This window comes from Cariama cristata, unplaced genomic scaffold (assembly GCF_000690535.1).
Source record: "Cariama cristata isolate BGI_N322 unplaced genomic scaffold, ASM69053v1 scaffold18689, whole genome shotgun sequence".
NCBI classification, from domain to species: Eukaryota; Metazoa; Chordata; class Aves; order Cariamiformes; family Cariamidae; genus Cariama; species Cariama cristata.
Window position 1 is genome coordinate 1374 of NW_009636503.1, and position 16144 is coordinate 17517.

Genomic DNA, 16144 nt, shown 5'->3' on the forward strand with positions numbered 1-16144 from the left:
AATGTTGAAATACCAGGTGAAATGATTGTAAAATACATAGGTGCAAACCAACTGTTTTCTCCTGAATTCCAGGCCTTTGGAACTTGTTAAAAGGAATAACTCTTGTATGGACTTCTTTTTTTTTTTTTTTCTTTCTTTCTTTCTTTTTTTTTTTTCCCCCTTCTCTCATTGGTATATGTGTGACACAAGATCAATACCGACTGTTTTATCTACATTACCCTGCCAGTGGTGAACTACTCGTTACTCCTAATTTTGACTGAATTTGAACAAGTAATCCAGATTACTAAGCCTCTAAGATAGAGTGACTTTTGTGTAGACTGTGTAAAACTTAGACACCTGTTTAATTAATCTCTAATATGAGAAACACTTACCTACACACTACTTCCTTAAGAGACAAAAGATGCTTACAGGCATATGAATCCTCAAAAATAATCCTTCAGAAAACTAGGAACGCAAATTTTTAACACTTTGAGAAACAGAAACTAGAAAACAGGAACATTTCAATATTGCCACTGTTAGACGTTGCATTATAGTCAAGGAACAGTGTGAGTTGAGATTTACCATTCTTCTAGTTGCCTCTGAAGAAAAGACAGTGCTGAAATCAGGAATTTTTGTATGTCGCGCTCTCTTTTTAACTGGCCTTCCTTTGCAGTAGAGACTGCAAAAATTTTATTTCACGATGCTCTAAATAGGTAAATGTTCTGCGACTTCTTCAGTGTTTCACTGTAGTTGCTATAGCCTGTACCGTACCAGTTACAGTAGTTACAGTACTAACTAGTGCACAGCATGAATGCAGAGATTTGAGTTCTCTGTAGACACAGAGTTCTTCCCCTGATGAGTCAGCTCCTTCAAAATGCAAATGTTATTTATTTGTTTTTGGCAGAAAGTTCTGTTTCCCTTACCAAATGTCACAGCTATGCTCTCAGTGAATTTGATGCTTGAGTTGTTAAAACAATTTTACAGTAAAAAAAGTTTGATTAACTTTTTTTTGTTTTCTTTTTCCTGCTGCTCTCGTCTTGCTTTATGTAAAATAAATTTTAAAAATTACTAAACTATTGACAAAGGCAGGTTGAAGGAGACTCGAGCCAAGAGACTGACAGCCTTAGAAAACTGAACCCTTAAACAGGATTAAATAGCAGATTGTACAAGAAATTGTAAAGTTGTGTGCAACGAGCTAGGCAAGTGTTTACTTTGTATGTATGTGACTGCTAAAAATGAATAAAATAGTGGTAATTATATACTCTTACTGGTGTACTTCGTACTTCTCACTTCCATCTGTTTGTGGAGCTTGATGTCAGAATTGTTGAACAGCTAGGGTATTTGGGCCATGTCCTAGCAAACTGGGTCGTAGAGTTGGCACCTACAGCTGTAAAAGTGTTGATGGGGAGAAGGTGGTTCCCTCTTCACCAGCAGAGAGGGAAGGCGGAGCAGCAGTGATGGGGTGGCACACACAGCAGTTCATGTCTGCTCCTGAAAGCTTTGTCCACCACACCGAGGTCCTCTCTGCTCTGTCCTCATCCTTTGCAATTCAGGACTCTTTGGACTTGAGGCACCTAAACCCGTTTTTGTTAATGGACTGTTAGAAGCCCAACACAATTTGTAATTTAGGTTTACTAAAGACTGCCTGAAGAAGTTGTTTAACATGCTTCTAATAACTGTGAAGGCAGTGCTGCATGCGAACATTTCACTGCCACCAGTGCTTCGTTGTGAACTTTTTCACTGCTGTATGTGTAACGGGATTTTTTGTGTTTTGTTAACAGGATAGCAATTTTGGGTTGTGACAAACCCCAGCACTACAGGAGCCACGGTTTCACAGTGAAGAGCCACTGCTTTCACAAGTTTTGAAACTACCAGCCACTCTTCCTTGAATTTTGGTGTGTGCTAGTCCTTGGTGGAGGTTGCATATATACATGTTTTCATGAAGAGAAGTGAGAAGCCAGAAGGTTATAGACAGATGAGGCCTAAGACTTTTCCGGCCAGTAGCTATACTGGCAGCAGCCAACAGATGCTACAGGAAATACGAGAGAGCCTCAGGAATTTACCTAAACCCTCAGATGCTGCTAAAGCTGATCACAGCATGGGCAAAATGTTATCTGAAGATCCTAGACAAGGCCGAAATCCCCCCAAATTTGTGACCTATCATAAAGTTTTGCAGGAGATAAGAAACTCGCTTCTGCCTTTTGCAAACGAAACAACCTCAGCTGTCAAAGGAACACCAGAAGTCAATCGACAAATGCTGCAAGACTTACAAGCTGCTGGCTTTGATGAGGTGAAATGTTTTATTTTCAAGATTTGGTCTTCTGCTAACTGTAAACTATTAGTGCATGTTGGAAGGGGTGTTGATCATGGAATGTTTGAACAGCATATGATAAGCAAAATAGCTACTTTAAAATCTGGAGGGTTTCTAATTAGGACATGAAACTGGTAATAGCGGGGGATGAAAAAAAGGAATAAAAGGATTTAGCGAGGCTGGGCTTTTTTTTCTCTTTTAAGCATCTTGTGCAGTTTGTTCTTATGTGGTAGGGCTAGGTTGTTTTATTTATATAGTTTTGGGCAGAGAGAACTAGACTTTTTTTTTTAAAGTAGAGCAGTTCATTTTTAGAGATTGAACTTGCAGTCATTTTTGCAAACTGAAGAATGGTATGTGGCTGGATGGTAAACTAGAAAGGTATCTTAAGTTGGTATTTTTTTTTTTTGGAACCTTTGTATCTTGAAGCCTTTTGCTTCTGCCCTTTATTCTTGGTTACAACTGGGAGTTCCCAGGACATTTGTGACGATATGGACCTTTTTTCAGGCACAGTGCAAGCGTAAGCCTTTCCTGCCTTGTGTTAACCCACAGTTGTGTGGCCAGAACAGTCCATATGGCCTTGGCCCATGGACACCACCAGGAACAGATACAGCTGAAGTAGGAAAGCATTTTTCTTGGTGGGGGATGAATGAAATGAGAATGTATTTTGAGCTGGGATTGTTTTATGGACTGGATTGTAGCTGGGATGTGTTGGCCAGCTGTAAGTGGTAATGGTCTGGGCTGTTTCTGACTGCCATTAGGCATGCTTGTGATTTAGTAGATTACGTGTAGAACTTTTTAATTTCATGACCTCAGGTGCATTACCATCTTTCTGTAGAGACTAACATACCTAATATGTCTGTAGTAGAGGCTAACATAACTACTAGGTACCAAGTCCATTTTTTGTTTTAGTTTGCTCTGGTTTGGACCTATCTGTATAAGCAGTGTTTCCTCAGCTCAGCTTTTAATGAGATTTTATTCAGGTGTTGAAAATGGATTTAAAGTAACAGTACAAATTTTTCTCTCTACCGTATTATGGAGTTGCTGCTTGATGGCTCAGTCACCACTTTGAAGTTTGGAACCGTAATGAATTTTTTTAACTTATTTAATACATTTTAAAAAAAAAAAAAGTCGCAAACATTCTGGTTATTCCCCCCACCCCTCAAGTAGTAGGTAATATTCAGGGTTAAAGCTGAACAGATTGATAGATATCAATCCGTATCAGATGTGTGTAGTGTGTGTATAATATGTACAGTAATGATGGGAGAATGCAGTTCATGATGTTTGTTTTTCTAAAAAAAAAACCCATTCTAAATAGCTTCCAGGAAATCTCTTTTGCTTATTAGGATTCAAGTTCAGTCCTCATGTGTTCTGTGTAAGGTAATGCTCTTCAAGGCATTGAATATGTCATGTCACGTCACATAGGTGACCAAGTTCTTTGTTCTTCAGTTAGAGGGGACAGAGATCCTTTGGCTCTTACGTGGAGAGGGAACTCAGGTTCGTCACTTGAAATATTGCTGCCTCTGTACTTGAGATTCTGTGTATCTTTATGGCTTGGTGATGTGAACTTGTAGATTTAGGTTTCTGTATTTTAGAATTACTTGGCTTAAAAAGATAGTAAATTTGGTTTTGAAACTGATTAAGAAGAAAACTAAAGTCGATAGGTAGGAACGAATGATGATGGATCCTATAAAAGTATAGTCAAACTGGAAATTAAAAACCATTCTTTTTGGTATGTTTGCCATTTTCTTGTAAATTATTTTTTGTATATAATTTTCTCTTTAGGATATGGTTATACAAGCTCTTAGACAAACCAACAACCGTAGTATAGAAGCTGCCATTGAATTCATAAGTAAAATGAGCTACCAGGATCCTCGTCGGGAACAGATGGTTGCAGCAGCAGCAAGACCTGTAAACGCAGGTATGAAACCACCAGGTAGGTGTATCCGTGGTAACTCAGTAACTCACTGAGTGTACTCTTGCAGGTGAAAAATCTAAAATAGCAAATTCCTCCTTCACGTGCTTGCAGAGGAGGTGCTGAGATACAGGTTTTTTGCTTTTAAAAATAGCATGTAAAGTGTATAATGCAATTCTTCTGAAAGATAGGTGCATTTGACCTGAATTTCTTAAATGTTTCATTTTATAACTGAGTGGCTTTAGTATTGTGTGTATTTTATGCAAGGAATGCCATTCAGATCTCATTTTAATAATTTTTGTCCCTCATTGGTGTGATGCTCTTATTTTGTTCTCAGTGTCAGGTGCTATTTAGAAGTCAGTGGTAAGCACTGAATTCTTATTTTATTTTTTTGTCTCTCTCTTCACACACTCTCCCACACAGCAGCACTATGTATGTGTATTTTTCTGTATATATAATATATGCATGTGTATATATCACACGCCTACAATATTTGTATTTTAGGACACCCTTTTTCAAGATCCCTCTCTCTGGTTAATTTTCTGCTTGGTTCCAGATTTTGTTTGTTATGTTTTTAAGGCACTCTTCCTGTGTTTATAGATGTTAGGGGACAGACTATAGCTTTAGTAGCAACAAAGTCAGAATTTTGCCACTTGCTATTATTGCTCTTTCAACATATGCAAGCACATTTGTAATACATCTTGATGCTTTCTTTTTTTAACAGGTTTTGGTAGCATACGCATAAACAAATAGTAACTTTCAAATGCAGCAGAAATACTGAACTTTATTTGACTAAAGTTGAGCGCTGAGCTGCTAACACTGCAAAGTTGCATTTTAAATTGACTGTATAGGTATGAGAAAAAAATTAGAAGTCAAGAGTAGCAAAGTACAGCATTTAGTCTGTGAAGTACTTCATTTAGTCTGTGAAGCAGGCTTCGTCGGTGCTTGTATGAAGCACCGTCGGTGCTTGTATGCCACCGTTTAGCCATGATTTTCATTGTTACTTGCAAAGATACAGTAATTAACACGTTCTTTTACTGAAGATAGTGACTTTCAACAGTTACAGTACTGTATGTGTTTACAAGTATCTCAGTCATAACATTGTAAAAAGCACAGTAAGATTGCATGCACTATGATTTCCTTGCATATTATTTTATGATGCAAAATAATCTCTATGAAGTAAACGTATTGTAAAGTTTGACTCTAAGTTTTGCTTTCATACAGTTTTAATTCTTGCCTATATACAACACTTACTAATAGAGACTTAACTTTTAAAATTAAAGTACTTAAATTTCGCATGCAAGGGATGTAACTAGTTTGAATGAACTGTACGCATACAAGGGTGTAAGTGGGCTGTTTGATTTTACAGCATTCAGTTAAATTTTAGTTTAAGAACACTACGTGTTTGGTAAGTGTTAAACTGAAAGGAATAGCAACACAACTAAACATATTTTTCCATGCCATTGCTTTTCTGCGTTTGTACTGGACATCTCTTCTGACAGTTGCTTGTGTGCGTGATTAAAAATACATAGTGTGCCTAATAATTTGCATATTACTTTTTTTTCAATTAAAAATTGAGTGCATCTGTAATTGAAGCAAAATGCATCTTCAGAAAAGTGATTTCTAAAAACTCTGGTTCTATAGTTTCATTGCATTTTTTTTCTCTTATACCGAGCGTATTACCATAGCATGCTGTCAGTTACTAGATAGAGAGAAATTTTTCATGTGAAGTACAGTGGTTTATGCTATGTTGGAGAATTCCCATCCTGTTTCTGTAGTAATTAGTGCAGAAGAATAAAATATTCAAAGCATTAAATAGAAATAACTTCTGATAATATAAATGCCGTGTTTTTTTCTTGTGAAAGCAGGGAGCGTACAGCAGTCAGTTAACCGCAAGCAGAGCTGGAAGGGTTCTAAGGAGTCCTTGGTTCCTCAGCGGCATGGCCCTTCTCTGGGAGATGGTGTCGTTTACCGCTCCGAAAGTCCCAGCTCTCAGCCTGATGTAGGAAGGCCGTTATCCGGATCTGGCATCGCAGCATTTGCTCAGGCTCATCCCGGCAACGGACAAAGAGTGAATCCCCCTCCTCTACCACAGATAAGGAGTGTCACTCCTCCTCCTCCACCTCCTCGAGGACAGACACCCCCTCCAAGGGGAACGACTCCTCCACCTCCTTCCTGGGAGCCAAACTCTCAAACAAAGCGTTACTCTGGAAACATGGAATATGTGATCTCCCGTATTTCTCCAGTGCCACCAGGAGCATGGCAGGATGGTTATCCACCTCCACCAATGAATCCTCCACCCATAAATTCTTCCACGCAGGGTCAGAGAGGCATGAGCGCTGTCCCCATCGGCAGGCAACCGATAATCATGCAGAGTTCTGCCAACAGCAAATTTAGTTTTCCCTCAGGAAGAGCTGGAATGCAAAACGGCAATTGTCAGGCAGAATTTATAGTTCACCAGAACGTGGTGTCTGGGAACTCGGTGAGTCGCCAGCCGCCCCCATACCCTATGAATCCAACTAACAGGCAAAGTCCCACAGCACTACAGATGCAGGCAGGAGGATCTGCCCCCCCTTCAGTGTACACCAACGGGAACCTTCCTCAGGCGATGATGGTGCCGAATAGAAACAGTCACAACATGGAACTTTATAATACAAATGTGGCTGGAATACCTGCATCCTGGTCGCAGCCTTCCCCTGTGCAACCGCAGTCGTCGCCTGGCAATGGGCATGACATGCCTACGTGGCAACCCAATGTTCCTGTACGGTCAAATTCTTTCAACAACCATCATGGAAATAGGCAGAGTCACTCTAGCAGCTCTCAGCCTTCGGCTACCACAGTAACAGCTATAACGCCAGCTCCCATTCAGCAACCAGTAAAAAGCATGCGCGTGTTAAAACCAGAGCTACAGACTGCCTTAGCGCCTACTCACCCCTCCTGGATGCCGCAACCAGTGCAAACCGTTCAGGGCATTCCCTTCTCTGAGAGTCCGTCTACAAATATGGCAGTTATGTCTCCTGTTGCAGAGGCTCCAAATTACCAGGGTCCCCCGCCCCCTTACCCGAAACACTTGTTACACCCGAATCCCTCCGTCAATCTGTATGAGACGGGACCCAAGCTCAACAAGGAGGAACCACCTATTTTGTCCAAGGAGGATGAGAATGAAAAGAATTATGAGTGTTTTGATTCAACAGATAAAGAAAAGAAACAAATTACAACATCACCTGTTCCTGTTAGAAAAAACAAGAAAGATGAAGAAAGAAGAGAGTCTCGCATTCAAAGCTATTCCCCTCAAGCCTTTAAATTCTTCATGGAGCAGCATGTGGAGAATATACTGAAGTCCCATCAGCAGCGTTTGCATCGGAAAAAACAACTAGAGAATGAAATGATGCGGGTAAACTCTTTCTTCTTTCTAAATCTATGACTAGAACTGTTCCCGTATTAATTTTAAGAAATATGTCTTAATTGTAGAGTGTACAGATAAATAGAGCACTGTGGTATATTGTGGTATTGAAGTCTATTTTTAGTTTTTGTGTTTGAGATATGGCAAGTTCTTCATTGCTTTGTTTACATACTTCATTGTCTGCTTAGAAGTTAATTTTTTTAATTAAGATTTTTGCGTGTCTAAATGTAGTTTGTCTGGCTTATCATACATAAGGCAGCAGAAGCAAAATTGTTGCATGCACTGAGATTTAACTACATGGCTCATAGCTTTTTGTTATGGGTTCTATTTAATCCTGATTTTTGAGTGAGGTGCTATACTGTAATGATCTTTAAAAAGTTTTTTTTAAATAAACACTGTGGGTACAGGTGAAGCAGGGACAAGCAGTGGGCTGGTTAGTGCATTTATAGTCACCCAAACAGTGATCTTTTACGTTCTGCAGTTTGTTTCCAGTAGCGATAGGGGTTTTTAAGTTAAAAAAAAAAAAAATCAATATTTAAAAGTTACATTTTTTAGAATGAAAGAGACAAGGTACCTTTTGCCTAAGTATTTTATGATCCAGGTTGTAAGGGTATGTGTTTAAACAAGGGATAATTGAATGGGATAATAAAAACCAGATATCAACAAACACACGTAAAATCAACTTCTTTGTGCCTACTTGAAGTCAGTGGTCTTATTTGTGACATTTCGGTGTTCTACTAAACCAAATCAAAAAGGTAAAAACTGGACCTGATGTATACATTTGTAATTTTAAAAGAGAAAATAGTGAGAAGTAGTGAAATTAAGATTTGCAGAAATGAAAATGCAAGGTGTATTACTTATATATTTCTTAAAAATTGTAGTTGAAAATTTGACATAAGTATGATGTATCTTTTAATTTATTTTATGAAAGAATGTATTTGGCTTATGCCACTTTCTTGAAGTGCTATTTTTTAAACTCGTGTTTTCTTACTTTTTGAAAATTCTGACTGTAAGCTGTAGTGTTTTATAAGTGTTTGCTTAATCACGAATATGTAAATGTTAGCAAGATTTCTTCCTGGAACTCTTTCTAGATCTTCATTCTTAGTCTTCTCTCTTTCCTTTTCACTTCCACTAACAGCTGAGTTAAACTGTTAAGGTGTGGGAAGCTTTCCTGAACTCTGTAGCCTCCATCCCTGTGTAGACAAGTAAGATTCTGGAGCAACAGTATTTATTAAGAATAGCATGATCCCTTTTTAGAGGGCTTTGCATGCAATCCTGCATCAAAATTAAGCATGAATTTATTTTGACTATTTTGAGTACTTAAATGTAAGATTGTCATTAATGTTGATTTGCAAACTTCACCTTCCCTTCCTACTGTGTTGTGTTCTATAGTGTCTCAAGCATAAGTATTACTTACGTGAAAGCACTGATACAACTTTTCTTGATATTTTTCTTGTGCATTTAAAGCACCCTAGTAAATGTCTTTTCTTATATGAAATGCAATTTATAATATTTATACCAGATTTAAAGCTGGGATGTTTATTTACAGGCTGAAGGGTGGAAAATGGGGTGGTATGCTGCGGCAGACCTTTTCTTTTTCATCAGGGTATAGGAGAGAAATCCCGCAACAGTGAGGTGCATTTTCGGAGAAAGGGAAACTAGCTCATTACTTATCTTGAGGAAGTTTAAGAGGATTAAAGAATATTGAATCCCTTCTTTTGTCACCTTTGGTAGGAATTTTGAAAGAAAAAAATACCAGAATGCATTCCTGCAGAAATACCTACCTTCACAGGTGCTGTATTTCTAGCGTAGGCAGCATATTTGTATGCTATCAGCTTTCCTAGGGAATAGAGTGGAGCTGTCCCAAAAATATTTAATTCAAGTGTGTGAGTTTGACCAAGAATTATGCTAGATGTCTTTGCCACAAAGAGAAACTTAAGTCATGATGTAAGGTACAGCAAGATGAGAAGGGAGCAAAATGAGAGCGAGTTGTGTGACATCCTAGAGCAATTCAGGAAACTCTCCTGTCTGGCATTGACTAGAAATAGTTGGAGGTCTATGTGCGTTGAGTGTTTGTGCAGCTAGCAAAGTTGGTTACTTTTTGGTAAATGCTGTAGCTGAGGAGAGTTCTAGGAAAAGTACAGCAATGCAGAGAACGATCAGTTTGTGATTAACATTTGTTTTAGTGGATGTCAGGAAAAAGTGAAGATGGGTTGAGGGAAGAGATGCCAAATTGTGGTACTTGGGCTGTTTTTTTACAACAAAACTGTTAGGATGTAACAGCTAGAGAGCAGGTACTAGAAGGTAAAGCTACAGGGTTTTTGAAGACTCTACTTGTATGTCTTGCAGTGGTTAATTACTGTATTGGGTTTCATTCCTTCTAGGGCTTTGTTGCCATCTAGATTATATTCTTTGCCAGTTTTCCAGCTGATCGGTGGGGTTCAGTTTGTGCGCAAGTAGGGCTGTACTGAAGCAGTTTTCATGGTTCAGATGGGACTTGAGAAGGTGACCCACTGTTGTCTGAACTTTAACAGGGTCAAGTCTTCACAAGTCTTCTTGACATCTATAAGTCTTCAAAAATCCCTGCTTCTGCATTGAAGAGTACCTTAAGCATGTTCATTCACAGGAAAATTGAGGTGTTTCTGTCCTGGAAGAGAGTGCCACAGTATTCCTGTGGTAATGTGTTGAGAAAGGTTCAACTCCCTACTCCAAATCAAGAAATTGTCTATTTCCCACATCTAGTCTTGGAACTACTGTTGTCCAGTCCTACTGCCTGTCTGATGTTGACAAAAAATTTTGTCTTGAATTTCAGACAGCCTTCCCCATTTAAATCTTACTGAATTGATACTCCTTGTGAAATTTTTTTGAGTAGACAAGCATTTTTGTATGCATCTTCCTAATCGCATCTCCTTTGGATCCATTTTTATTATGATACCTGTAGGAAATTTTCTGTGTTCTAACGGTATTTTCTTTAATAGGTGTCATACAGTATCCTGAAAGCATTTTTAAGATACTGAGTGATATCTAATTGATCTTTTATCTCGCCTTTTTTCTCAGTCACATCTGTGATATCTTATTTCAAGTTATGCTGCAAGTTAGGCGAAGTAGAAGTCATCTATTAACATGCAGTTTATACGGGCCTAGACTAGTGGTTACCTAATCCTGATGATGGTCCCGAGTACTGTTATGCAGACAGTATCTTAAACATTTGAAGCATTAAGGAGATGGAAGCAGCAAGGCTTGGTATGAAGAATCGGTAAGATGTAACAATAAGAAATTGAAAACTTCTAGAATAGTGCTTGAGTAACAGTTGTGATATTTGTAGGGATTCAGTTTGGCTGCGTTCAATTTTATGATCAGAATGTCCAGGAAAAAATAAGGGAATATACCGTAGGCTGAACTTGGAAACCACTGCTGTAGGATGGTGATTTCAAGCCAGGTAGGCAGATAAAATAATTGAGATGCTATGAAAAAGGGAGCGTATAAGATTTTGAAAACGCTGACAGAAAACAGAGAAGGAATGAACATCAAGCTATGTGAGGATAGTGTCACAGAGAAAAGAATATAAAAAATTGAAGAAAGATTCTGCTCACATTAAAACCAAAAAGAAGGGATAGTCTGATTCCAGGGCCTGAAATTTGCCAAGAAAAGTGGCACTGGAATTGATTGACACTTTAAAGGAATTGAAGCTAGCAAAAATGCACTAGGAGGAACCCAGGATGGAATATGATGAGAATGCTCGGTGTGATTCTTGTAGATAACGGTTTCCACACTGTCAGGTGATGAGTTACGCGTTGCCTGTGAGTGTTTCAGCAGTCAGAACATTAGTGGTGTTGGCCAGAACACCAGGGATGTTCGTTCAGGGTAGGGATATGTACACAGGTGGGAGCCAAGAACTGATACCGTGAGCAGGAGCGAGCCACTTGGAAGAACTTGCTCGGCTCAGCTAGTTGGTGCATAGAGGGATAGAGCGAGCGTGACTGGAGGTCTGTTAGAAAGAGGTGGGTTATGTGATAAGAGGGAAGATGAGGTCTTGGCTTGTCGCAGAGGCACGAGCTTGGTGTGGATGGACAGTAGGAAACGGCGCTGTGTGGATCTGGTTTGTGTAGCTACACGGGGAAGCGTGAGAGCGAGACAGTCGCGCACTCCCTCCTGCAACTGAGTTCCACTGACATGGTCAGGAGGTCTAGTGACTTCTGCTCTACCTGGTCTAGGGAGTGGAAGCCTTTCCGACGGCAGCTCCTTCGTTAGCCCTCAGCGACTTACTGCCTCTAGGTATGTCTTGGCTTCCTTTAGCTCTGCAAAGAGAATTGGGGAGGCAGTTGATGGCACACTGTGACTCAGATAAGCATTATTTGCAGTGGTTTTTATTAGTAGTTTGTAAATTACCCTTTCTCTCCTGGAGAACATGCTCCCTTCTTAAGAACCTTCTGGTGCATGGCACCTCATGCATTTTGCTGTTGAAAGTGATCACGTGTTTTGTTTTTTATCACTCCTATATGTTTTCATAGAATCCTAATCTGTAAATTAAAACAAAACAAAAACCCTTTAAGTGTTATTTCCCATGCTGTATATAAGTATTTGGTTTGCTTTGCCTAAGCCTTGTAATTATAAGAAGATCACCAAGAATTAAGAGTACTGCTCATCTTTCAGATTTAATTCTGTTTGCTGCACAGGTTGGATTGTCACCGGAAGCCCGCGATCAAATGAGGAAAATGTTGTGCCAGAAAGAGTCTAATTATATTCGGCTAAGAAGAGCTAAAATGGACAAGTCGATGTTTGTAAAAATTAAAACCCTGGGAGTTGGTGCATTTGGAGAAGTTTGCCTAGCAAGAAAAGTGGATACTAATGCTTTGTATGCAACAAAAACTCTGAGGAAAAAAGATGTTTTGCTCAGAAACCAAGTTGCTCATGTTAAAGCTGAGCGGGATATCCTGGCAGAAGCTGATAACGAATGGGTGGTTCGTCTGTACTATTCATTCCAAGATAAGGACAATTTGTACTTTGTAATGGACTACATTCCAGGAGGTGATATGATGAGTCTCCTAATTAGAATGGGTGTCTTTCCAGAAAATCTGGCACGGTTCTACACAGCAGAACTGACCTGCGCAGTTGAAAGCGTTCATAAAATGGGCTTCATCCACAGAGATATTAAACCTGATAATATCCTGATAGACCGCGATGGTCATATTAAATTGACTGACTTCGGGCTCTGTACAGGTTTTCGATGGACCCATGATTCAAAATACTACCAGAGTGGTAAGAGAAATATAAAAGGTTTCTTTGTTATTTTGTTGACGTGTCATTCTGCAAGGAATTAAATAATAAATGAGTAGAAAGATGACTGTGCTGTTTCCTTTCTGAATAATAACGCATCTAACGATACATCTGCACACCACCCAAATTATAGAAAGCAACGTCTAGTATGGGGGAGTTTGTAAATGTGAGCATTGATTCCTTAAGGGAGAAGGAACAAGCTATGCTGCTGTAAGCTTGTCACATTAGTGCCTTCTGAAGTTTGGAAAGAGAAAATCACAGCGGTAGCAAGATAATTACATAGACAACAGCCCTAACTCTCTTTTGAAGACAGGGCTGATGTTTTAAATGTAATTGTTCTTGACAACCTTGCCCCCAGTTCCAAGTGTCTCATGTACTTCCTTTTGGTGTAACCTGTTGATTTCTGAGAAAGGTTTAGGTAGGCTTTTAAAAATCCTACTCGATTACTTAAAACAACAGCTAAAAAAAGTTAGAGCAAAAAAATGTTCATCATTCTGAGAGTGGCGAAATACAGATTTATTTTTTTTTTTGTAATAACCTATTTTTACTTATCGAAAATAAAAACGTATCTTCAAAACCAATTTTTAAATTACTTTTAACTTGTTTTTATCAAAATATCTTGTATCTTGGGCCAGAGTGTTACACAGTCTCTGGAGAGAAGTTGAAGATTTAAAATCTGATTTTATTTTTTGATGCTTTAAATACTGGTTTTTCTCTGTTTACATAAAAGCAAGAACAATATACACCTTGTACCTCCAGTGTGTTATGTTAAGGAAAAACTGAGAAAAGATCAAACTCAATACTTTCTCATACTTGCATCACAAATTAACTTTAAAAAAACAGTGTCCAAAAGTTGGTGTTTGATATCATAAGCAAAAAGTCAAAATATTGATGTTGATGACCATTTTAACTCTGAAATTGAGCGCTGAATTGAAACAGGTTCTGTCTTATAACAAGATATATTAACAGATAAAGAAAATTTCATACTAGAATAAGAACTAAAGTAATCTTCCTCAATTTTGGCATCTTTCTCACTCTATCATAGGTGATCATGCACGTCAAGACAGTATGGATTTCAGCAACGAATGGGGTGACCCAGCAAATTGCAGGTGTGGAGATCGGCTGAAGCCACTTGAACGTCGGGCTGCACGTCAGCATCAGCGCTGTCTGGCCCATTCCCTTGTTGGCACACCCAATTATATAGCGCCAGAAGTACTGTTACGAACAGGTAATCCGTTTTTCTACTGTAATCTCGCTGCAAAGTAACTGATACTCAGGTAGCTTGCTTCGCCTTTCTTAAACTGCCACTTTTCCCAAGTACGTAATATTTTAACAATAAATAATTGTTAATGGATGGAAATCTTAAACAATTATTGAATAGAATTCTCTTGTAAACCTTTTTTATTCTTAGAAATACAAGATTAAAATTATACTAAGGCTTTGACTACCTTGTTCTGACTTCATTTCAGGCTACACACAGTTGTGTGACTGGTGGAGTGTTGGAGTAATTCTCTTTGAAATGCTGGTAGGGCAGCCTCCATTCCTGGCACAAACACCCCTGGAAACACAAATGAAGGTAACTGTAAAAGTCTGGTAGTAACAGCCTGAAACAGCAGGCTTGAAATTTACATAGTCTTTCTAATTTGTAATGGAACGAAAGGTGATTTTTGAGAATGCTGCTCTATCCAAGCGTGTTATAAACTAACATTTTAAACTTTACATGACTGTGATGGTGCGCTTAATTTGTAAAGGGACTTGGAGGATCACCTTCGTATCTTTTATCTGGTCATGCAGTAAGCATGCCAACTGAAAATCACATTTCAGATCTCAGCCATTCCTTTTCACTTCTTGCGCTTGTTCCAGTTACTACCTCCACTTTCTTTGCTTCTCCTCTCCAGTGTCTGAGTGTTCTTTTCCCACCACTTGGCCTCCGTGCCCACTTATCTGCAGAGGATTTCCTTTGGTGATGTATCTGCGGGTGCTGAGCAGGTAGAGGTGAAGGAGCAGTGATGACTGTGGCTGCTCAGGGTTACTGGTGGCTTGGAGCCGTTGGTCCCTTCCTCCCTTAGCCCCAACTATTTCAGATAAACCACCAGGGCAGTCTTCTGCAGGTGCCGCTTTTGCAAAACAGCATTCAGCTTGCAAGATACTAGTTGGCTCAAATGTAGTGCAGTATTGATTTTTTTTTTTTTTTTTTTTTAAAACTCTAAATCTGTTAATCTTTCCAGCGCATCAAATAAATCAAAATTTGTTTGCTTCACCTTTTTAAGATGGTAAGCCATGTGCCTCATCTCAGATTCCAGGTGCTGGATTTTATGGTATCTTTGTTGGTTTATAGCAGGGGTATTCTGTGCCAGACTCTAGTTTAGATTTGGAATGTGAATAAACTTTACCTGGACTTTGCTGGATTTCCAGACAAAATATTCCTTGTGTTTCTGAAAGAGCAGCTTCACATTTTCCCCTCTCTAGTGTGAAATCGCCTACACATGTTGAACGATTGCTTTGTGGCTGTTTGGTTTTTTTGTTTTGTTGTTTTAATATTTACTGTGTTTTTTCCTTTTTGTGAAATTATAAATGGAATAACACTTCTTTTTGCTTTAAAGGTTATCAACTGGCAAACTGCACTTCATATTCCACCTCAAGCTAAATTGACTCCAGAGGCCTCCGACCTTATTATTAAACTCTGCCGAGGGCCAGAAGATCGTTTAGGCAAAAACGGTGCAGATGAAATAAAAGCTCATCCATTTTTTAAAACAATTGATTTTTCCAGTGATCTACGGCGGCAGTCTGCTTTCTACATTCCCAAAATTGCTCATCCTACGGACACATCAAACTTTGATCCGGTTGATCCAGATAAATTATGGAGTGATGATGATAAGGAAGGGAACAGAAATGATACACTTAACGGGTGGTACAAAAATGGAAAACATCCTGAACATGCTTTTTATGAGTTCACCTTCCGAAGGTTTTTTGATGACAATGGCTACCCATACAACAATCCAAAGCCCATTGAGTATGAGTATGGTAGTTCCCAAAACTCAGAACAGCAGTCAGATGATGATGATGATGAAGAACAGGCAGGTAGAGGAGTTCAAAATCGTGACCTAGTTTACGTTTAGTAGAGGAATAAAGATTAAAAACTGAATAAACTTATTTTGCAGCTGCATTTTTTGAGAAATCTCTTAAGAGAATTGAGAGAAGATTGCTAGGGTAAATACATGCACGCTTTTTTTTTTTTAAACACTAAGAAAATTGTGTCTCC

The 16144-nt window shown here is 38.9% G+C and overlaps 1 protein-coding gene across 1 annotated transcript; it reads left to right on the forward strand.

The window, feature by feature from the left end:
• The first annotated feature begins 1918 nt into the window (after nucleotides 1-1918).
• Nucleotides 1919-16044, forward strand: LATS1 (large tumor suppressor kinase 1). The gene is made up of 7 exons (XM_009707941.1): nucleotides 1919-2269; nucleotides 4073-4223; nucleotides 6071-7596; nucleotides 12282-12864; nucleotides 13928-14110; nucleotides 14352-14458; nucleotides 15486-16044. Exons 1-7 carry the CDS (start codon nucleotides 1919-1921, stop codon nucleotides 15999-16001), a joined length of 3417 nt encoding a protein of 1138 aa, XP_009706243.1. The 3' UTR covers nucleotides 16002-16044.
• The last annotated feature ends 100 nt before the right edge of the window (nucleotides 16045-16144 follow it).

Bases quoted from the DNA above. Each gene is read 5' to 3' on its own strand.
- LATS1 (XM_009707941.1), top strand. From the start codon at position 1,919: ATGAAGAGAAGTGAGAAGCCAGAAGGTTATAGACAGATGAGGCCTAAG. The intron at 7,597-12,281 runs GTAAACTCTTTC...TTTGCTGCACAG, and splicing joins TAGAGAATGAAATGATGCGG to GTTGGATTGTCACCGGAAGC. The intron at 12,865-13,927 runs GTAAGAGAAATA...ACTCTATCATAG, and splicing joins TTCAAAATACTACCAGAGTG to GTGATCATGCACGTCAAGAC.